The sequence below is a fragment of the Stomoxys calcitrans genome, chromosome 4 (assembly GCF_963082655.1).
Source record: "Stomoxys calcitrans chromosome 4, idStoCalc2.1, whole genome shotgun sequence".
NCBI classification, from domain to species: Eukaryota; Metazoa; Arthropoda; class Insecta; order Diptera; family Muscidae; genus Stomoxys; species Stomoxys calcitrans.
Genome location: NC_081555.1, coordinates 94470888 through 94495784, shown reverse-complemented (window position 1 = coordinate 94495784; position 24897 = coordinate 94470888). Strand labels below are relative to the sequence as shown.

At 38.8% G+C, this 24897-nt stretch overlaps 1 protein-coding gene across 1 annotated transcript in view; it reads left to right on the top strand.

The window, feature by feature from the left end:
• Positions 1-1803, top strand: part of LOC106095498 (eye-specific diacylglycerol kinase) — a 37487-nt gene extending 35684 nt beyond the window's left edge. Inside the window, exon 3 of the mRNA XM_059367205.1 lies at positions 1695-1803. Within this exon, the coding sequence (XP_059223188.1) occupies positions 1695-1803 (109 nt within the window). The remainder of the gene's footprint in view (positions 1-1694) is intronic.
• Positions 1804-24897: the final 23094 nt, after the last annotated feature.

The following is a 24897-nucleotide window of genomic DNA, read 5'->3' as shown; positions in this document are numbered from 1 at the left end:
CAACAGTTTTGAGAAATTCACAAAAAAGAAAAATCAGGGGATGGTCAGATTAACTGTCAGTTTTAAAAAATGTATCATGTTTGAATTTTTTTAAACTCGTATTGGTATTCTTTTGCAAGGGGAGTGTTAGTTATGTGCTGATATTTTCATATACCACGGAAGTGAAAGCTGGGTTCGAATGATGGCATAAACATCAATGTGAGCGCCGTATGGAATAGAAAAGCCATTGGCCAAACTCTACAACTTTGGTTCTAGAATAAGAATTTGCTTGGAACTAAGATCCTTAATCAGCAGATCGGTCTATATGCCAACTATACAAACACAAATATTGCCCATGAACATTCCACTAAGGAACGGCGGCAAACTTCTCACATGTCAATGAGTGCAGTCCGATTCAAGTGTAAGCTCAATGATATGGGGCCTCCTTTTTATAGCCAAACGGAGTGCCACAGTGTGACACCTCTTTGGGGAGAAGTTTTTACATGGCATAGTACCTCTTAAATGTTACCAGCATTAGGAGGGGAAACCACCGCTGAAATTTTTTCTCATGGTCTCGCCAGGATTCGAACCCAGGCGTTCAGCGTCATAGGCGGACATACTAATCTCTGCGCTACGATGGCCTCCTTTTAAGTTACTGTAAACAACACAAAGAGCGCTCGTATGTCAAAACGTTCTGAGTACGTATAACCTTAAAAATGTCAAGCTTTACGATAAAGCTGTCAGTTGGCAGATTGCAACACAGGGGTTGTCCAATCCCAAAATATAAAAGGCAACCCACGTATGTGATGTGCATACTATGTTGTCTTCTTTCTGAGGCTTTAATAGTTGGGTATATGTACTATCAGCCAACTTAAGCAGACGAGATGATGCATATATGTTATCAGTTTAAGATCAATGATAAGGGCCTCCTTTGTATAGCCGAGTCCGAACGGCGTGTTGCAGTGAGACACCTCTTTGGGCCAGCCAGCTTAAGCAGACGAGATGATGCATACATGTTATCAGCGTGTAGCTTGTATTTATTCATCTGGGTAAATACCATTTCGGCTGAATTATGGCATTGCAGTCAGTCTGTGCAGATCTGCGCCATGCATATGTCTTATCAGCGTCTTGACGCCTCAGGTCTTATATAATTGGTAACACGGTAACCTATCTGCTTCTGGTGCCTTGTTGCTTCGGGTGGCTTTTGGTCACATTATGGCTAGTTTGTCTATTGCCAATACCATAATCGGGAATTGGTTTTTCAATGACCTCCTTGGCGCCACAATTTAATTCGATTAGCTGGAAAAATGTTTTGTTTTCCATATGCCAACCACACTGTGTGTTGCCAGAGTTCATTGCTTGTTTCTGGAGTAGGATATGCCTGCATCAAAATTATCCGCTTGATTTTTTTGTACTTTATTGTGACAATATTGAATTGCAGTCTCTTAAATCCGCGAAAATCGTTAAAACAGCTTTTGATTTTTATTTTATCAATTAATTATTAATTTATATTTTATTTTAAAACTAATATTGCTTTTTATTTTCAGATTGAAATTAACTAACTTTTTTAACCTTTTCAACAGATTTTCAAACTATGCATGGTTGGTTCATTTTGTGTTTCCTATTTTAATGTTGTTTGAGCATTTTAAATTTGTCTTGAGAATATTTTGAATTTTGGACTAAAACTAATTATAGTTTTTTTTTTTATTTTTCAGGTATGTACACAATAACATTGCATTTATAATATGCGCAGATATTTGTAGCTTAAAAGAAAAATTCATATTAAATCGAGGCGGTAACTCGATTTCGAATGGAATAGGATAAGTATAACATGCTTAGTAATTACTTTTAAATTCTGTATTATTTCCCTCTGAGTTATGCTCGCATATATTTATAACTTTCATAGCGTATGATGGATTCGAAAGATACCAAGTTTATTCTTGCTTGGACAATAATTTTTCTTCTTTTATAATCTTCTGATAACCTCACAAAAAAAAAAAAAAACATTGAATTCGGACAAAGGCACTTATTTTGTTAAATTGTTAGTCAAGCGATATACTATTTTCGTAGCATGGTATTTCACTAAAAGCTCTTTAATTGTCGAAAATAAATATTCCAAGGAAACTTTTGTTCCATACATATAAAGTAAGAATGCGCAGCGGAGCAGGCCCGGGTCAGCTAGTCTGCTATAAAAATAAAATAAAGTTGCATAACATCCTGATGAGGCCACAAACGTGGCCGAAATCGCGCTAATTGTAGCTTGCCCTCATACAATTAGCGCGATTTCGGCCACGTTTGTGGCCTCATCAGGATGTTATGCCACTTAATTTTATTTTTATAGCAGAGTCAGCTAGTCTGCTATAAAAATGAAATTAAGTGGCATAACATCCTGATGAGGCCACAAACGTGACCGAAATCGCGCTAATTGTAGCTTGCCCTCATACAATTAGCGCGATTTCGGCCACGTTTGTGGCCTCATCAGGATGTTATGCCACTTAATTTTATTTTTATAGCAGACCAGCTGACCCTGGCCCGCTCCGCTGCGCATTCTTTTACTTTATATGGAACAAAAGTTTCCTTGGAATATTTATTATCGGCAATTAAAGAGCTTTTAGTGAAATACCATACTACGAAAATAGTATATCGCTTGACTAACAATTTAACAACATAAGTGCCATTGCCCGAATCCCATATGATTTTTATTGGTCTACGAATTTAAGTTTAGATCTAAGGTGTACTCCATTCTTAAAATACTTTACTTCAGCCCTGATTTAGTGGTGTTTTCTGGGGAGAGGTAGTCCCCCAGATACTTGGCCCTGAAAAAATATCGGCATTGTGCTCTTCTCTCAAATGCCATTTATTTAAACCCCATATTGCCATTGGTTTAGGGTAGTTTACACGATTCGGCGTCCCCCAAACACATGGCCCCAAAATAGGTTATCAAATTCGTTTTCTAATCTCAAATACCTTTCATTTGAGCCACATTTGGCATGGTCGAAAAATTTTTACCCTTTTCAGGGTGTTTTGGAGAAGGGGTTATGCCCTAAATACATGGTCCTACATTTAGATATCAAATTCGTATTCTACTCCCAAATACCTTTATTTGAGTCCCATAGTGCGATGGTCAGTAAAAAATTGCTGTTTTTGGGATATTTTGGGAAAGGGGGTAGACCTCCGGAAAATTGGTCCCTAAAATGGGTATCAATTCTTGCTCTACCCCCCAACTGCTTTCATTTAAGCTCCACACTGACATGGTCGGTAAATATGCCCGATTAAGGGATGTTTTGGGGATTGGGCTGGTCCCCCAAACACTAAGCCCGGAAAATATATCAGCAACGTGCTCTATTCTCATATATCTATATATCATTTATTTGAACCCCATATTGCCATTGCCCTCAAAATTGGATAAAAAATTTGTTTTCTAATCTCATTTAAACTCCTTATTGCAAAAGTCAGCAAATATGTCCGGTTTCGGGTATTGGCCCTAAAAACTATGAATATTTTGTTCCACTCTCTTTAAGACCCAAATTGTTTTGGTGAGTTATGGTGGTGAAATGTCCGCTAGACAGTTGGCCCCTAATGTTGATATCAGATATGTGGTCTACTCCCACATACCTTTAATTTGAGCCCCATATTTCCATAGTCGGCAAACATGACCGGCTAAGGGCGTGTTTTGGGGGATGGGTCGGTCACTCAGTGAGTTGGCATTAAAAATATATATCTGAATCGTGTTATACTCAAAAACCCTCTTATTTGAGCCTCATATTGCAATAGTCAGAAAATACTTACTATTTGGGTGGCCCCATAGAAATTTTTCCCGAATATTGATATCAAAGTCGTGCTTTACTCCCAAAGACCTTTCATTTGAGCCCCATATTGTTATGGTCGTAAATTTGTCCCCTTTGGGGCATGTTTTTGGTGAGAGGTGGCCGCCCAAACACTTGGTCCCATATTTGGATATCATATTCGTATTCTACATTCAAATACATTTTATTTAAGCCCCATATTCCCATGGTCAGTAAAGAAGTCCAGTTTGGGAGGTGTTTTGGGTAAGGGCTGGACCCCCAGAAACGTGGTCCCACATTTGGATATCAGATTCGTATTATACTCGCAAATACCTTTCATTTGAGTCCCATATTGCCATGGTCGGTAAATATGTCCGATTTAAGGGTGTTTTAAGGGCTTGGGGTGGTCCTCCTAGCACTTGGTCGGACAATTGGATATCAGATACGTTTTCTTATCTTAAATACCTTTCATTTGAGTTCCATATTGTCGTGATTGGTGTAAATATATGTTTAGCAGGTTTTAGGGTGGGGCAGCCCCCCTAGGTACCCCATCCGAAATTTTGGATACCAAATTTTTATTTTAAGGGTTTTATATGAGAGCACACACAATTTCGCTTAAATCACACCACCCATCTCTGAGATGTGGTGTTTCTGAAAATTAGCGCAGTAAGACAAAGTTAAATTCTAACAGCCAACATCTCTTCAAAGAGACATCGAACATCAACAACACAAGTCTTTAGCTTTGTGTGTGTTGTTGATGTTCGATGTCTCTTTGAAGAGATGTTGGCTGTTAGAATTTAACTGAGTCTTACTGCGCTATAAGAAAAGGTTGAATAACAAGACCCAACATTTCATTCAGATGGCATGCTTCTACCATTGCACTGCTCACTAATTAGTGGATAGGTGGAAGCATGTAATCTTTTGGGTGGCATAACAGTCTGACGAGGCCCCTGGCAAAGGCCGAAATCGCGATCATTGCAGCACGCCCCTTGATTTCAATTAAATTTCATTTTAGCATTTTACTTTACATCAAACATATGATTAATTTTATTTCAAAGTGCCATGTTAGGTTTAATTAATGAGTAATGACAAACAAAAAAAGAAAGACATTGCAAGGACTTGAGTTTAAGCGGATTTTTGCCATGTTGCCATTTCTTTTATACCAGCATAATCCCTCTGTATTGTAATCCTTTTCCAAAAAAAAAACGGAAAAGATTTTCTAAACCTTTAATTGGCATGTAAGAAGTCTATTTAGCACTGGATTAGAGATTTATACTCTTTGAGAAATGCACCAAACGAACACCAAAGCATAAACCTAAGGACTTAAAACTGGCCAATTGGGAGAGCAAAAGGATTTGAAAACTTAGTTGTTTGTTATAAAAGGAAAACAAATGCTTTTTGCCATACATTTAGAAGAGAAGAAAAATCATTAAATTTAATGGCTGGCAACTTACAAACACGTGAAATAAGCACTTTCAATTTATGGCTTTTAAGAAAATTTCATTACATTGCTTGGTGGTAAATACACAAGTCTACAACCTTATAGCCAATCGAGCAGAATGTTACAGAAAAATTCAAATGCTCGATATTTCAACTTTCACCTTTGCTCCAACACCAACCACCACCACCACCATCACCACCGCCAAATCTTGGCTTTGCTCAGTTTCGCTTCCCTTACTTTTGTTTTTACGCTCCATTAGCATAAGCCCATTCAAATAAGAAATGCAAATGATTTCAGCAGAAAAGTCTCAAATGTTTCTTGTTTATGCGAAAACGATGCCATTGCACAAGAAAGAAAAAAACACCGCAAAAAGTGAACTTTTATTTTATGAGACTACATTTTGAAAGCATTTCATAAGGACAATATTTAAAATTTAAATTTTTCCTTCTCGACTCCCAAATGCAGGTAACAAAAACACAAAAAATTTCAACTCTTTATGGGCTACATTATGGATATTGTATTCGCTGTTCCTGCTGGCACTTCTCAGTCAAGTCAAGTTTGCTTTTTGTGTTCTAGAAATGTTTTTTGCGCTTTTGCCAGATTACCGTAGCAGGGTGAGGAATTGCTTTCGAAAACGAAAGCTCATGGTAACGTATGATTGATGGCAATTGTTTCGTCCGTCATTATGTTGTATTGGCAAACATGCGGGACTCACAAATGGCCAATTTAGGTAATATGGCCGCAGTGGAAAGCCCATTTAAAAAAAAAAAAAAAATCCTTTAAAATGGCTTTATTACCTTGTGTTTTTCGTGGCGACGTATGATTGATATGAATCCATTTGGCCATCATAACGCATGATTGTTATGAATATGACTTGGTTTATACTCTGCTTATTTCCGTTATTTTCGTTATGAAAGGATGTTCGTTTCTTTTTTTTTTTTTTTGTTTTGTGCTGAAGTCATGTTGAGTTTGAAAGCATTGTTATGTCATGTTCATGGTATTTGTGATTGATATAAACTGATTGAAATATGACTATTCGCGTATGAGTCGAATAATTATGGTAAATGTGGCGCATCGCAATCATTCGTAAATGGTTATTTGAAAACAAGGCATCTATTAACAAGTAAGAGCGTGTTAAGTTCGGCCGGGCCGAATCTTATACACCCTCCGCCATGGATCGCATGTGTGGAGTTCCTTGCGCGGTATCTCTTTTTAGGCAAACAAAGAATAATGGAAAAGAATTGTCATGCTATTGGAGTTATAGTCCATTCGGACCATAAAAAAATTGAATGTAGTAGCCATTGGGTAATATTTCAGTCCATTCGAATAAGAATTGCGCCTTGTAGGGGCTCAAGAAGCATATTCAGGAGATCGGTTTATATGGGAGTTGCATCAGGCTATAGATCGGTAAAGACCATACTCAACACGTATGTTGAAGGCCGTTGTACAAAATTTCAACCAAATCGGATAAGAATTGCGCCCTCCAGAGGCTCTAGAGGCTCAAGAAGTCAAGATCCAAGATCGGTCTATATGACAGTTATAACAGATTATGAACCGATTTAAGCCATATTTGGCACAGTTGTTGGAAGTCATAACAAACAACTTTATGCAAAAATTCAGCCAAATCGGATAAGAATTGCGCCCTCTAGAGGCTCAAGAAGTCAAGATCCAAGATCGGTCTATATGACAGTTATACCAGATTATGAACCGATTTAAACCATATTTGGCACAGTTGTTGGAAGTCATAACAAACAACTTTATGCAAAAATTCAGCCAAATCGAATAAGAATTGCGCCCTCTAGAGGCTCAAGAAGTCAAGATCCAAAATCGGTTTATATGGCAGCTGTATCAGGTTATAGACCGATTTGATCCATATTTGGCACAGTTGTTGGAAGTCAAAACAAATAACTTCGTGCAAAATTTCAGCCAAATCGGATGAGAACTGCGCGCTCTATCGGCTCAAGAAGTCAAGAACCAAGATCGGTATATATGGCAGTTATATCAAGTTATAGACCGATTTCAAGTACAGTTGTTGGAAGTCAAAACAAAACACCTCATGCAAAAGTTCAGCCAAATCGGATGAGAACTGCGCCCTCTATTGGCTCAAGAAGTCAAGAACCATGATCGATAATATGGCAGCTATATCAGGTTATAGACCGATTTCAAGCACAGTTGTTGGAGGTCAAAACAAAACACCTCATGCAAAAGTTCAGCTGAATCGGATTAGAACTGCGCCCTCTAGTCGCGGTTTATATGGCAGCTTTATCAGGTTATGAACCGATTTGAACCATACTTAGCAAAAACACCACGTGCAAAATCTCAGCCAAATCGGATAAAAATTGCGCCCTCTAGAGGCTCAAGAAGTCAAGACCCAAGATCGGTTTATATGGCAGCTATATCAGTTTATAAACCGATTTGAACCATACTTGGCACAGTTGTTGGCTATCATAACAAAACACGTCATGCAAAATTTCATCCCAATCGGAAAAGAATTGCGCACTCTAGAGGCTCGAGAAGTCAAGACCCAAGATCGGTTTATATGGCAGCTATATTAAAACATGGACCGATATGGCCCATTTACAATACCAACCGACCTACACTAATAAGAAGTATTTGTACAAAATTTCAAGCGGCTAGCTTTACTCCTTCGAAAGTTTGCGTGCTTTCGACAGACGGACGGACATGGCTAGATCGACTTTATGGGTTCTTAGGTGCATATTTCGAGGTGTTACAGACGCATAGACGAAATTAGTACACTCCCCATCCTATGGTGGAGGGTATAAAAAGATGGTATCACAGTCTGTCACAATGTTGAAAAATTTTCTATAGCAATAAATTTTTGACAAAATCTTATCTATTATATAAAAATTAAATTGTTGCGCTTTGTTTGTTTGTTTAATTGTCCGCTGTCCTGTAGACAACAGACTGTTTGAGGGACCTCCCCAATCCCAAAAGCCCCTAAACGGGCATGTATGACCAAATTCACAAGATGGGTATCAAATAAAAGGTCTTAGGGAGTAGACTATGAATCTGGTTTACAATCTTAGAACAAAGAGTCTAGGGATATATATAGTCGATCGGGACAAAATGGGACTAAAAGGGAAGGTCTACGACTGTAGAGTACGAATCTGATCCCCTTTCCTCAATTTTCAGAAACTCCAGATCTCGGAGATGGGTTCACCGATTTCAGCAAGATTTTGTATGCCGCCTTATGGTAACACAGAAACACTAAATTGGTATACAACTTTGGGGTCAAATAACCTGGGGGAACGCCCCTCCCAAAAACCCATCCAAACGGACATGTTTGCCGATTGGGGCAATATGGGTGTCAAATGAAAGGTATTTACGAGTAAAGTAGAAATTGATATGAAAATTTGATACCAAGCGAAGTGGGCCGCTCCATCCCCCGACAAAAAACATCCCACAAATAACATATTTACCCATTAGGGCAATATGGGAATCAAATGATAGGTAATTGGGAATAGAGTACGAATGTGGTGTAAGATTGGGGACCTCCCCAAACGGGCATGTATGGCCAAAATCACAAAATGGATATCAATTAAAAGGTCTTAGGTAGAAGACTATGAATCTAGTATACAATCTTAGAACAAAGAGTCTGGAGACCGCTCACCCACTAAATAACCTTCAATACTATATATAGGTCGATTGGGTCAATATGGGACTTAAAGGGAAGGTCTACGGTAGTAGAAAACGAATCTGATCCCTGGACCCTACCCTTTTCCTCAATTTTCAAAAACCCATGACCACGGAGACAGTTGCACCGATTTCAGCAAGATTTTGTATGCCTCCTTATGGTAACACAGAAACACAAAATTGGTATACAACTTTGGGATCAAATAACCTGGGGGAACGCCCCACCCAAAAACCCATCCAAACGGACATGTTGCCGATTGGGACAATATGGGTATCAAATAAAAGGTATTTAAAAGTAGAGTACAACTCTATATAAAAATTTGACACCCAGCGCTGTGGGTCGCCCCGTCCCCAAAATAAACATCCAAAAAATGGCATATTTACCAATTGGGGCAATATGGGCATCAAATGAAAGGTAATTGGAAGTGGACGAACGAATCTGGTATAAGATTGGGACCAAAACCCACCAAAATGGGCATGTATGTCCAAAATCACAAAAGCTGCATCACATAAAAGGTCTTAGGGAGTTGACTATGAATCTGGTATACAATCTTAGAACAAACAGTCTAGGGACCCATCACTAAATACCCTTCATTAGTATCTAGTTGAGTAAATAACAAATACAATTACCAAACAAAACAGACTTATTGGAGGTTCATGTCAATATGAGGCTCAAATAAAAGGTATTCGAGACTAGATTACGAATTTGGCCTACAAAACTAGATCGAAGTAAAAGGGGTCACCCCACTCCCATAAACGCCGCAATTGGCCATGTGGACCATTTTGACAAAATTTTTTATAGAAATAAAATTTTGACAAAATTTTCTATAGATTCATTATAGGTAAAACTAATTCTTTGCCCGACATTTATTTATAGACAAACAGAGGATAATGATAAGAATTGCGTCCTAAATGGGCTCTATAAGTAAAACAGGAGATGGGTTTATATGAAAGCTTTATCAGGTTATGAACCGATTTGAACCATACTTAGCACAGTTCTTGAAAGTCATAACAAAACACGTCATAAAATCGGATAATAATTACGACGTCCACAGGCGCAAAATGTCAAAATCCCAGATCGGTTTACATGGCAGCTAAATGAGGTTATTAACCGATGGTGACCATACTTAACACAGTTGTTGGAAATCATAACAAAACACTTGATGCAAAATTTCTGCCAACTCGGGTTAGAATTGCGCCCTATAGAGGCTCAAGAAGTCAAGATCCCAGATCGGTTTATATGGCAGCAATATTAGGTTATGAACCGATTTGGACCATGCTTAGTACAGTTGTTGAAAGTCATAACAAAACCCCTCGAACAAAATTTTAGCCAAATTGGATAAGAATTGCGCCGTCTAGAGGCTGAAGAAATCGAGTTTCCAGATCGGTTTACATGACAGCTAAATCAGGTTATTAACCGATGGTGACCATACTCAGTACAGTTGTTGCAAGCCATAACGAAACACTTGATGCAAAATTTCTGCCAACTCGGGTTAGAATTGCGCCCACTAGAGGCTCAAGGAGTCAAGATGTGAGATCGGTTTATATGGCATCTATATCAAGTTCCACATTTTTTGGAAGCCATAACAAACCACCCCGTATAAAATTTTAGTCAAATCGGATTAGGATTGCGCCATCTAGAGGCTCAAGATGGCAGAATTCCAGATCGTTTTAAGTGGGAGCTGTATCAGGTTATAGATCGATTTGAACGGTACTTGACACAGTTGTTGGAAGTCATAACAGAATACTACATGCTCGATTTTGCCAAATGGGACAAAAATTGCGGCTTGTAAGGGCTCAAGAAGTCAAATCGGGAGATCGGTTTATGTGGGCGCTATATCAGGTTCGTGACCGATTTGCATCGCACTCGGCACAGTTGTTACAAGTCATAACAGAACACTATAAGCAAAATTTAACCCAAATCAGGTAAAAAATTGCGTCTTCCAGGGGCTCAAGAAGTAAAATCGGGAGATCGTTTCATATGGGAGCTATATCGAAATCTGTACCGATATTGCCCATTTGCAATCCCCCACGACCTACATTGATATTAATTATCTGTGCAAAATTTCAAGCTTCTAGCTTTCCGTTTTCGACCTCTATCGTGATTTCGATAGACGGACGGACGGATGGGGGTATACGAATCTAGAGTCATTCCGTTTGTAACACCTGGAAATACTCATCTCAGGCCCCATAAAGTATATTCTTGATCGTCTCGACGATCTAAGTCGATCTAGCCGTGTCCGTCCGTCCGTCTGTCGAAATCACGATAGACGTCGCTTGAAATTTTGCATAGATATTTATGTTGTTGTAGGTCATTGGGGATTGCAAATGGGCCTTATCGGTTCAGATTTAGATATAGCTACCGTATAAACCGATCTCCTGATTTGACTTCTTCAGCCCCTGGAAGTCGCAATTTTTGTCCGATTTGGCTGAAATTTTGCACGTAGTGTTCCGCTATGACTTTCAACAACTGTGCCAAATACGGTCCATATCGGTCAATAACTTGATATAGCTCCCAGATGAACCGATCTCCCGATTTGACTTCTCGAGCCCTTACAAGCCGTAATTTGACTTCTTCAGCCCCTGGAAGCCGGATTTTTTGACCCATTTGGCTGAAATTTTGCACGTAGTGTTCCGCTTTGACTTTCAACAACTATGTCAAGTACGATCCATATCGGTCTATAACTTGATATAGCTCCCAGATGAACCGATCTCCCGATTTGACTTCTTGAGCCCTTACATGCCACAACTTGACTTCTTCAGCACCTGGAAGCCGGTTTTTTTGACCGATTTGGCCGAAATTTTGCACGTAGTGTTCCGCTTTGACTTTCAACAACTATGACAAGTACGGTCCATATCGGACTTGATATAGCTCCCAGATGAACCGATCTCCCAATTTGACTTCTTGAGCCCTTACAAGCCGCAATTTTTGTCCGATTTGACTGAAATTTTGCACATAGTGTTCCGCTATGACTTTCAACAACTATGTCTAGTACGATCCATATCGGTCTATAACTTGATATAGCTCCCAGATGAACCGATCTCCCGATTTGACTTCTTGAGCCCTTACATGGCGCAACTTGACTTCTTCAGCACCTGGAAGCCGGATTTTTTTACCGATTTCTGCTATGTGTTCTGCTATGACTTTCAACAACGGTGGCAAGTAGGGTATCGGTCTCTAACTTGATATAGCTCCCAGATGAACCGATCTCCCGATTTGACTTCTCGAGCCCTTACAAGCCGTAATTCGACTTCTTCAGCCCCTGGAAGCCGGATTTTTTGACCGATTTGGCTGAAATTTTGCACGTAGTGTTCCGCTTTGAATTTCAACAACTATGGCAAGCACGGTCCATATCGGTCTATAACTTGATATAGCTCCCAGATGAACCGATCTCCCGATTTGACTTCTTGAGCCTTTACAAGCCGCAATTTTTGTTCGATTTGACTGAAATTTTGCACGTAGTGTTCCGCTATGACTTTCAACAACTATGTCAAGTACGATCCATATCGGTCTATAACTTGATATAGCTCCCAGATGAACCGATCTCCCGATTTGACTTCTTGAGCCCTTACATGCCGCAATTTGACTTCTTCAGCACCTGGAAGCCGGATTTTTTGACCGATTTGGCCGAAATTTTGCACGTAGTGTTCTGCTATGACTTTCAACAACTTGCAGGTGGTGTTCCTTTACAACATCCGTGCCATATACGGTCCAAATCGGTCTATGACCTGATATAGCTCCCATGTAAAGCGGTCTCTCGATCATCCTTGTTCGGTTCGAAGAAGCTTTAATTATTGCTGGTTTGACAGAAGTTTGGGATATACAATAAAAAAATTTTGTATAAATTTTTGCAGAATCCATGAGGGGGCCCGACCGAAGTAGCACACTTTTACTTGTTTCTTCTACGCACATGTCCGTACTTGTTTCAAAAAATGACTCACCCATTGCTGTGACGAATATAGCTGGAAATTTAATGCCCAGATTACCTATGAAAAATGCATGCGTGCTTATAAAAAAAGTTAGCATGCAAAACACGGGCTTTAAATCCAAGTGTAAGAATTTAATCATAATTATAAAATTGCTATTTGTAAATATTTACTGCCATTAAATCAAGTTATTAATCTTATTTGTTTACATTTGTTTGCCTTGCGATAAAAAAAAACGAATTTATTATTAACCATAGTCCAATAAATGTCAACAATAATGTGTGACATTGAAATATTTTCAAACCTTAGGGCTATTTGTAAGAAATGACTTATAAAATTTTTTTGCATATTAGGAAAATGCCAGGTATTTTTTATTATTCAAAAAAGAAATTCCGATTCTTTTTTGCATTAAATAAATTTCAAACTATTTTCAGCCAGATCAATAAGTAATGCAAAATTCATTCGTAAGCTGGTGCGTATAAGTGTTATTAATATAGGACCACTATACGTATGATTAATTTGTTATGTATACGCTAACCAATACCATTACCATTTAGACGGGGGTTTAAGAGAAAGAAACAAGAAAATGGATAAAAAATAAAAATCACGTAGCTCCTATTATTAAATAGAGGTATGGATTTGTCTTTGCTCACTTATTGCCAAAAAAAGACCATACCCAATATTTTGCTAGCTTCACCTCAGATAAGACACCTGAATCTAGGAATTGGTAGCACGTGCAGATATTAAGGAGTATTATTTCACCTCTTACCTTGAGAGAAAAAACCATTCGTGATGCTGTAAGCCATGGATTTATCTATGCGATTTTCTTTTTAAAGATTCTCAGTAGAGTAAAAAGTTTGCTGGTTTTCCCATCAAACACTCGCTAACCTAACTTAACGAGTTTAAGAGAGAAAGAAACACTTATTGCTGGTCTTTTTTTCCCCTCCACATGCTAGCAATGCCCTATATGACATGGTATTGCTTTTGAGGAGCAACAAAATCGATGTCAAAGTCAATTTAACTTAAAAAGAAATAAATGAGTCAATCGTATGTCTTATTTGTCAGCTCACACACACCGAAGTCACATGATATGCTTTGGGAGGTTTATCAAAAGGGTCTTTCCCATCAGATAATTTTCTTAAAATTTTTAAAACAATTTTCTGAAGCAGCAAAAATCGTAAAGCAGCTATTAGTAGCGAAAACGTCAGTCTTCTTTCTTTAATGAGCTATCATGCGCTGACATTTAAGTAGATTCACTATCTGTGAAACATAGCAAAACGATTTTGGCCTTGAGTTGGACCTACATTTCAGTTCACGTTTAAAGGTTGTAGCACAGCTCCACATTTTCATTCACCCACATGTACCCCAGCTATAAAAATAACACATCACAAATCCCCTTAGCTAGCTTATCGTAAGGATATTTGCATCATTGATGGGTTTATAAGTTTTCATGTTGCCTTAATGGCATGCAATGATGGTAATGACAAACGATAATGAGATGATTATGATGATTAGGTAATCTCTCCCATTTAGATTTCCGCTGTGCGCCCGTGTTATTTACCATATTTTAACAAAGTGTCTGCCACGGAAGGATACAAACATTAGCTCCACACACATAGCCAGCATGTTGTTTGGGCGAATGAGTTATCGAAGCATAAAAGTCAACTTTTTTTTGGAGTGAACAAAATTTCGAAAGTTACGCAGGAGGTGAAATGGATGAAATGGAATGAAAAGCACTAATTTTAATTTCATAGGCAATTTTGACGAAATCAGATTTTTGTTTTTCATAGAAAAGTTTCACTACATTTGTGTTAAAATTTCTCTTTCATAATCGAATGAAATTCAAAACCTTTTCTCTTTGATCACTCAACAGTTCATTGACCCCAAAGCCCAAGCCTCACATAGAACTTTGTGTCCTTACACATTTTTGTACATGTCCTTAGAAAGCTAGGCAAAAAAACAAAATAAGATACAGTTCATTAACCTCAATGCCTCATTAAGTGGGCCATTTCAATTATGTTTTACACAATCTGTCATGCCAGCAACAAATTAAATTCTCCTTTAAAGAAAGTAATTTGTTTAGCTTCCATTCAAGCTTTGCCTCCAAGATTTTGGTTAAAATTTTTTCGCAAAGGTCAATCGCCCCATAGGCTCTTTTAATCATATGTGCCAGAGTATTAGAGTATGCGTCTCCTTTCTAATGGATTCAATATCCGGAAAATCCTAGCCTTGCCAAACAAACAAAAATGAGTGGCAATTCATTACATGGCCTAAAAATACTTTCAATGAATTTCAACATCCATTCATTCAAAGCCAACATTGAGTATGGAATGTCATCTTCAGTTAGCTGTATTCAGACCATTTAATCAATGGACTTTGTATGTGACCAATCAATACAACTATCACTCTATACTTAACTAACCATATCACAAAACCACCAATCATCATGTGGTCTGATCGAATTCCCATAGCAAATTTGATTTGTTTTAGATACGCAGCTGTACACTCAAAAGAAAATTTAGTAAAAGAAATTTTCAAAGCTTGGTTTCAAAGAAAATTTAAGTGAAATTCTTACCAAAGAGAAAACTTCGAAGACATTTTTCCTTTATGGATATTCTCCAAGAAACTTTTTCTAAATGGAAAATTTCCCAGATTTACCACGCCAGACAACCCTGGCTCTAAGCTATACTTTTCCCAATGCATGTAATGACAGACATTCTTTCTGCGACAAATTACACTTCTTCCGTACTACACATGAATTTGTGCATCTATTGGAAGTTGTATTGATGGCCTCTAACGCTAAGACAACGGCAACGGCACTCGTTGAAAAACAAATCTTTGAAATGTTTTCTAACAAGAAAACTCCCCAAAAATTATGCCCAAGAGAAAAATTCTAAGAAATTTTATTTGCTTACTTAATTTGGCTATGACAGAACATTTGTTCCACTAACCGAACGTAGCGTTCCAAGCACCTCGATCTTTAGCGCTGATTCTAAAATCTCTGACACCAAGTCTCGAAGTATCCCCCACCACTTGATCTTTCCATCGGGCTTTTGGTCTTGCCGATTTGGGTGTACCACCGTGTTTGCCTTCAAAATGAGTGCACTCCGATTCAAGTTAAAGCTCAATGATTTTGTAGTCAAGTCCGAACGGCGTGCCGCAGAGCGACACCTCTTTGGAGAGAAGTTTTACATGGCAGTTTACCTCATCAATGTTGCCAGCATCAGGAGGGGAAAACCACCGCTGAAAATTTTTCTGATGTTCCTGCTAGGATTCGAACCCAGGCGTTCAGCATCGTAGACGGACATGCTAACCTCTGCGCTATGGTGGCCCCCCGTGTAGTATAAGTGTCTTGTAAAGAGTAATCTTCGTCAGTCGAAAGGTGGATTTGTTTCTAAACTGCTTACTTAGTCCAAAGTAGCATCTGTTTGCCAGTATTATTCTTCGCTTTATCTCAAAACTCTTGTCATTCGTTTCGGTTACGGCGGTGCCGAGGTAGATAAAGTCGCTGCCAATCTAAAAGATGTGGTTCCCAACTTTCCCCATTTTCTTTATCAGCTCGGTTGTGCAAGGCTTTTTGGGAGTTGAAACCATCCATTTCGTCTTATCTCCATTTACTGCCAGCCCCATTTTTACTGACTCTCTTTCGATTCTTTCAAAGGCTACAGTTACTACTTCCGGTGACCGACCTATGATGTCGATATCGTCGGCAAAGGCGAGCAGCATGTGTTCTCTTGTGATTAGTGTGCCATATCTATTCACATCTGCATCGCGTATAATCTTCTTCAGCAGGATATTAAAGAGATCACGCGGCATGCTGTCTCCTTGTCTGAAACCTTGTTTGATATAAACTGGTTCCAATTTTGCAGGGATATCAAACTCAGACATAGCTTGAAATACCTTTGAAAGTAAAGGGGCATTGGGTTTTTTCCAGCATTTGGCGCAGTGTGAATATCTGGTCCAGGGTGGATTTACCTGGTCTAAAGCCTCATTGATAGGGCCCTATCTCATTGACTTTAGGTATTATCTTTCACACGGTAAGCTCGAAAGTATCTTGTATGCTATGGGAAGGAGACTTATTCCTCTGTAGTTGGCATATTCCTTCTTGTCTACTTTCTTGTGTATGGGACATGTATGCCGAAATCTCAATCATCGGGTATGCGTTCTCCTAGCGAGATTGCGCAGATTAGCTGATGCATAAGCCTTATCAGCATGTCGCCTCCGGTCCTCAATAGTTCAGCGGGTAACCCGTCGGCTCCTGCTGCCTTGTTGTTCTTCAGTCGGGTCACTACTACTTGGACCACATTCTGACTAGGAGGTAAACATTCTATACCATCATCATTGATTGATTCTGCGGTATCCTCTTTGCCGCCAACGTCGGACACTAGCAGCTGGGTAAAATTGTATCCTCAGCATGCTGTGTCATTTACCAGATTTCCTTTGTCTCTGCAGGAGGATGTGCCTGCACCAAAGCCACTGGTTCGATTTGTAATTCTTTGGTAGAATTTCCGGACATCATTCGGACTTCGGTACATCTCAATTCGCTCACACTCACGTTTTTCCATTTCCTTTTTCTTTCTGCTGAATAGACGTTTCTCCTCTCTCCTTTTCTCCCGATACCACTCCTTCATTGCAGGGTTGCTCTTTATACCGCATTCTTGGCTTCAGTAGCATCTCGACACTCTTGGTTGCAACATGGGTTTCCTTTGTTTCTCATAGTAGTTCTATTCGTTTTCCGGGGGCGAGTTACTGGCCCAGCGCCCCAAACGCATAAGTTTCGTGGGATTACACATGTATGTATCGTTGAGGCGAGCCGCTTGTTCCAAGACCCGACGCTTGCCTCCAGCCGCCCCTAACCTGGGAACAGACACTGATGTTGGCCTTTGGTTATTTGAAGGCGCCAATAACTTGCCCTGTCATCTCGAGTATTATTGGCACTCAGTATTTAATTAAGATTCAGTGCTGCAACTGACTCCTCACTGAGACTCTCCTCTCGAAAATCGCTGACTGACCGCGGCCGCATTTGCAGCTACTACGCATAAATTTCAATAAAAGTGGAGCTTTCAACCCTCCGCAACCTGTGGATGCGCCCGGTAGCTTTCAGCTATGCTTCCAGTTGTAATGATGGACACCACACAAGTCGGAGCTCAAAGTTACCCCGTGTCGGCCGGCCGAAATTTTACGAAAGAAAAAATTTTCTACAAATTTTTCCGGTTCAGATTTGGATATAGCTGTCATATAGACCGATCACTCGATTTAAGGTCTTGGGCTCATAAAAGGCACATTTTTTGTCCGAATTCGCTGCAATTTAGGACAGTGAGTTGTGTTGGGCCCTTCGACATCTTTTTTCAATTTGGACTTGATGGGTCCAGATTTAGATATAACTGCCGCGCATTTGGCGCATTTTTTTTGTCCGATTTCGATGAAATTTAGGATAGTGAGTTGTATTAGGCCCCTCGGTATCGTTCTTGAAGATGGGCCAGATCGGTCCAGATTTGGATATAGTTGCCATATAGACCGATCTCTCGATTTAAGTTCTTGGACCAATAAAAGGCGCATTTATTATCCGACTTCACTGAAATTCGACAAAGTAAAGTATGTTAGGCTTTTAGACATCCCTGTCTTATATGGTTCAAATCGGTCTTTATTTGGATTTAGCTGCGAAAGAGACGAATATTGAAAAAGTTATTTGTATTTTTTAGACCACTCAATGTCCGTTCCGAATTTAGTCCAAACCGGAAAATATTTGGATATAGCTGCTATGGGTGCATAAATAATGAGTTTTTCACCAGATTATGAAGAAAGGTGGTTTTCATATATATATATATTTTTATATTTTATATATTTTTTTTTTAAGAGACATTGCCAATTTTTTTTAAGACAAACATTTTTAAAGAAATTTTTTTCTAAAAGAATAAAATTTTTTCTAAAAAAAAAAATTACACTTTTTCTAAGACGAAAATTTCAATGAAATTTTTTATAAGTGTACCACATATTGCCAAGCTTTTGAAGGGGCCTAAGTGTAGATGCCTATACAATAACTCAAAATAAACGCTTCGATGCTTAGGGAGGCAAGCAATAGTCCTCTATAAAATTTCTTTCTACATACATTTACCAGTAGTTACAACATGGCAGTCCATCATAGATGGATAATGTCGACTACGACCATAATGCCACTGACAATACAGATGATGCTGCCGTTGACGACGTTGGCGATGATGGTTATGAGTAGGCTGATAAAAGCGATGATGGTATTCCATCATGATTTGTCAGTCAGTAGGCATTTTGTTTTAGTTTATGATTATGTCAACAATTCGTTTTATTTCTTGGCTATATTTCATGCTGGCTGGCATGAAGGGCCAAATGTCCAATAATCTGAGGCCAATATGCTTGACTTTGTCGTTTGTCACATTAATGCTGATACGCATAATTTTCAGTTGGTTTGTGGTTAGAAAAAAAGAAATTAAAAAATTAAAAGGCAGACGGTGGGTTGCAAAAACCCAGCAGAGATCGATAGATGGCAGGATCTGGTGTATCACAATGGACGAAAACGTCTAAGTGAGTCTGATGGCAGACTGTCACTTAAACCCAACAGAAGCGGGTAATATGCCAAAGAACAACAAAGAAGCAGGAGCCGATTGGTTGTCAGGAGAGATATTTCAGATGACGTAGGGATAAACCGTAGAACCACATAGCAACAGCAGCTCATAATTTGCTGAGGATCAAAAACTCAGCACCGCCTATAAGTTGTAGGATAACAATGCAGCAACAGTAACCGATAGGTGACCGAAGAACAGCAGAGTAGCAACAATCGATAGGTTGCCAAAAAAACAACAAAGCACCAGGAGACGACTGGTTGTCAGCTGAGATATTTTTGAGATATCATATGGATAAGCCAAAGAACGGCAAAGCAATTGCAATTGCAGCCGATATTTTGCCGAAGAACAACATAGCAACAGGAACCGTTAGGTTGCTGAAGAACAGCAAAGTAGCAAAAATCGATAAGTTGCCAAAAAACAACAAAGCAGCAGGAGACGACAGGTTGTCAGCTGAGATATTTTTGAGATATCATATGGAAAAAAGAACGGCAAAGCAATTGCAGCCAATATTTTGGCGAATAACAACATAGCAACGGGAGCAGATGAGTTGTCAAAAACTTACAAGGCAACAGTTGATGATAGGTTTTCAAAAAACAATAATGCACCAGGAAACGATAGGTTTTCGGATAACAATAAAGCACCGATAGGTGGCCGAAGAACAGCAAAGTAGCAGAAATCGTTAGGTTGCCAAAAAATCAACAAAGCAGCAGGAGACGACAGGTTGTCAGCTGAGATATTTCAGTTATCGCATGGATAAGCCATAGAACAGCAAAGCAACATAGCAACGGGAGCCGATAAGTTGCCGAAAACTTACAAGGCAACAGTGGCTGATAGATTGCCGAAAAACAATAATGCAGGAGAAGCCAATAGGTTTTCGGATAACAATAAGGCACCGTTAGGTAGTTAAAAAAACAGCAAAGTGGCAGAAATCGTTAGGTTGCCAAAAAAAAAAACAACAAAGCACCAGGAGACGACGGGTTTTCATTTGAGATACTTCAGATATCCTATGGATAAGTCACAAAACAGCAAAGCTTTTGCACATTTTTTTCCCGAAGAACAACATAGCAAAATAGGCGAATAAGTTGCAGAAAACTTACAAGGCAACAGTTGCGAAAAACATGCACGAGGAGCCGATAGATATCGAAGAACAATAAAGCATAACGAGCCGATAGGTTGCCAAAGCAGCGGCAGCAGAAAGAGTTTCAAGAAACATCAAATCAAAAGGAACCGATAGGTTGCCAAATGTCAACAAACCAGCAGGAACCAATAGGAATTCGAAGAAAAGTAAAACAACAAGAGCCGATAGTTTGCCGAAGAACAAGAAGATAACAGAAGCCGTAAGTAGCATGGAATTCCTGACTTATTTTTCGAGGTTACTTTTAGTATTTACAGCGCACAACAAGCCGATTACGGGCTAATAGATTTTCTAAGATAAAAGCAACAGAAGCCGATAGTTTGCCGAAGAACTATGAACAAAACAGGAGCCAATAAGCTGGCGAATGACAGCTAAGCAGCATTAATCGAAAGGTTGCCATTTCAGATCGCATATGCATATTGTCGGTTCTAAACCAGTAAGGAAGGGCAAAAGTCGAGCGGTGCCGACTGTATAATACCCTACACCTACCCTATAAATACAATGTGGTAGCTATATCCAATTCTGAACCGATTTCGAGCAAACTTCTCAGATATTGTGGTAGTCATCGAGGAAAGCATTGTGCAAAATGTTGACACGATTGGTCAATAAATGCTCTTGCGGCTCTTGGAGTGAAAATCGGGCGATATACATATATGACAGCTATATATAAATCTGAACCGATTTCTATGAAATTCACCAGTAATGTCGAGAGTCATACGAAAATCCTTTTTGCCAAATTTCGAGCGAATCAGTTAACAAATGACGATTTTATTGCATTATTACTGCAAATCGGACGAACATATATATGGGAGCTATATCTAAATCTGAACCGATTTCGAGCAAACTTCTCAGATATTGTGGTAGTCATTGAGGAAAGCGTTGTATAAAATTTTGGCAAGATTGGTTAATGAATGCGCTTGCAATGCCTCTAGAAATGAAAATCGGGCGATATATATATATATGACAGCTATATCTAAATCTGAACCGATTTCTATGCAATTCACCAGTAATGGCGAAAGTTATAAGAAAGTCCCTCCTGCCAAATTTCGAGCGAATCAGTTAACAAATGAGCACTTTATTGCATTATTACTGCAAATCTGACGAACATATATATGGGAGCTATATCTAAATCTGAACCGATTTCAAGCAAACTTCTCAGATATTGTGGTAATCATCGAGGAAATCGTTGTATAAAATTTTGGCAAGATTGGTCAATAAATGCTCTTGCAGTAGCTCTTGGACTGAAAATCGGGCAATATATTTATATGACAGCTATATCTAAATCTGAACCGATGTCTATGTAATTCACCAGTAATGGCGAAAGTTATAAGAAAGTCCCTCCTGCCAAATTTCGAGCGAATCAGTTACCAAATGACTATTTTATTGCATTATTACTGCAAATCTGACGAACATATATATGGGAGCTATATCTAAATCTGAACCGATTTCGAGCAAACTTCTGATATGTTGTGGTAGTCGTCGAGGAAAGCGTTGTATAAAATTTTGGCAAGATTGGTTAATAAATGCTCTTGCAGTAGCTCTTGGACTAAAAATCGGGTAATATATTTATATGACAGCTATATCTAAATCTGAACCGATTTCTATGCAATTCACCAGTAATGGCGAGAGTTATAAGAAAGTCCCTCCTGCCAAATTTCGAGCGAATCAGTTAACAAGTGAGCACTTTATTGCAATCTTTCTCAAAATCGGACGAACATATATATGGAAGCTATATCTAAATCTGAACCGATTTCGAGCAAACTTCTGAGATGTTGTGGTAGTTGTCGAGGAAAGCGTTTTGCGAAGTTTTGGCACGATTGGTCAATAAATGCTCTTGCGGTGACTCTTGGGGTGAAAATCGGGCGATATACATATATGACAGCTATATATAAATCTGAACCGATTTCTATGAAATTCACCAGTAATATCGAGAGTCATAAGAAAATCCTTTTTGCCATATTTTGAGTGAATCAGTTAACAAATGACCATTTATATATCGAAGCCAATTTCTTGCTTCCTGTGTCATGTCCATAAAGACAAATATGCAAATTTTTCCCATGAACATTCCACTGAGGAACAGGGACAAACTTCTTACATATCAATTAGTGCAGTTCGATTCAAGTTTGAGCTCAATGATAAGGGGCCTCCTTTTTTTTATAACCGAGTCCGAACGGCGTGCCGCAGTGCAACACATCTTTGGAGAAAAGTTTTTCATGGCATAGTACCTCACAAATGTTGCCAGCATTAGGAGGGGAAAATCAGCGCTGAAAATTTTTTCTGATGGTCTCGCCTGGATTCGAACCCAGGCGTTCAGCGTCATAGGCGAACAAGCTAACCTCTGCGCTATGGTGGCCTCCATAAAGATCCATAAAGGCATGGGAATGGATTACAGTTTGTCGATAGTGTGTCAAATAACGACGACGACAAAACAGTTGCTGCCAATAAGTTGTCGACAGGTTGCCATTTCAGATCGCATAAGCATCATTCCTTGGCATATTTTAGGTTCTTAGAAACAAAAATCCCTATCTATAAATGCAGATAATTGTTGCTTTCATACGTTAAGGTATATCGTATCACAAAATCACAATTTTGCTATAAAACAAAACATCATCGAAAAGGGCTTGCTATCTCCCTCTCTTTGTCCCTTTGCATTCCTTTGGTTTTATGCTACGTTTATGTCTATGTAGCTTTTACGGGCGCACTAAGTCCTGAGGGAACAAAAATATTCGCATAAAAAATTTAATCGACCCCCACAAACATTTTATGTCTCAATCATGTGTTTTTGTTTTCTTTTAGGACATTTTCCCCGTTTTTTTTTTTGAGTATTTTTTTTTTTTTTTTGATATTTATAACTTCAGCCACAAAAGCGTCAAACCATGTTGCGGCAAAATCTTGCGACATTTTGTGGTGGTATCCACCCAAAAACAAAAAACTTGACAAAATGTTTAGCGTCTGAGGGTGGGAGCATTTAATAAAAACACGAATTCGGTGAAGACCATAAAATTATTTGGTACTTCATTTGTAAGCACTTGACTTGTCTCACGGACAACACCAAGTTCATGAATAACAAAGAGCCACAACAATGCTGAAGTATCTTAACATGCCCCGGAATGCGTTTTATGGGAAATATTGGGTTGCCCAAAAAGTAATTGCGGATTTTTCATATTTTTTCACAGCTTGTGACTCCGTAATTGCATTCTTTCTTCTGTCAGTTATCAGCTATTACTTTTAGCTTGTTTTAGAAAAAAAAAATTTGTAAAAAAAGTATATTTGATTAAAGTTCATTCTAAGTTTTATTAAAAATGCATTTACTTTCTTTTAAAAAATCCGCAATTACTTTTTGGGCAACTCAATATAATGTTCTGGCAACACTTGTTTTGTTTACGTCCAAGAAGAAATTTAAAGGATGTAAATCCTTGAGAGGACAGAGATGATTTGTGTATCAAATTTTATAAATTTGACCTTTTACAGCAAATGAAAAATCTATTCTTTATATATATAAACTAGTTATAACAAGTAAAAGCGTGCTATCTTCGGCCGGGCCGAATCCTATATACCCCCCACCATGGATCGCATTTGTCGAGTTCTTTTCCCGGCATCTCTTCTTAGGCAAAAAAGGATATAAGAAAAGATTTGCTCTGCTATTAGAGCGATATCAATATATGGTCCAGTTTGGACCACAATTAAACTATATGTTGAAGACCTGTGTAAAATGTCAGCCAATTCGAATAAGAATTGCGACCTTTGGGGCCTCAAGAAATTCAATAGAGAGATCGATTTCTATAGGAGCTATATCGTGCTACAGACCGATTCAGATCATAACAAACACGCGTGTTGATGGTCATGAGAAGATTCGTCGTACAAAATTTCAGGCAAATCGGATAATAATAGCGACCTCTAGAGGTTCAAGAAGTCAACATCCCAGATCGGTTTATATGGCAGCTATATCAGGTTATGAACCGATTTGCACCTTATTTGACACAGTTGTTGAAAATACGAATCAAATACCCCATGCAAAAATTCAGCCAAATCGGATAGGAATTGCGCCCTCTAGAGGCTCAAGAAGTCAAAACCCATGATCGGTTTATATGACAGCTATATCAGGTTATGAACCGATTTGAACCATACTTGGCACAGTTGTTGGATATCATAACAAAACACGTCGTGCAAAAATTCATTCGAATCGGTTAAGAATTGCGCCCTCTAGAGGCTCAAGAAGTCAAAACCCATGATCGGTTTATATGACAGCTATATCAGGTTATGAACCAATTAAAACCGTATTTAGCACAACTGTTGGAAGTCATAACTAAATCTGATAAGAATTGCGCTCTTTAGTGGCTCAAGAAGTCAAGACCCCAGATCGGTTTATATGACAGC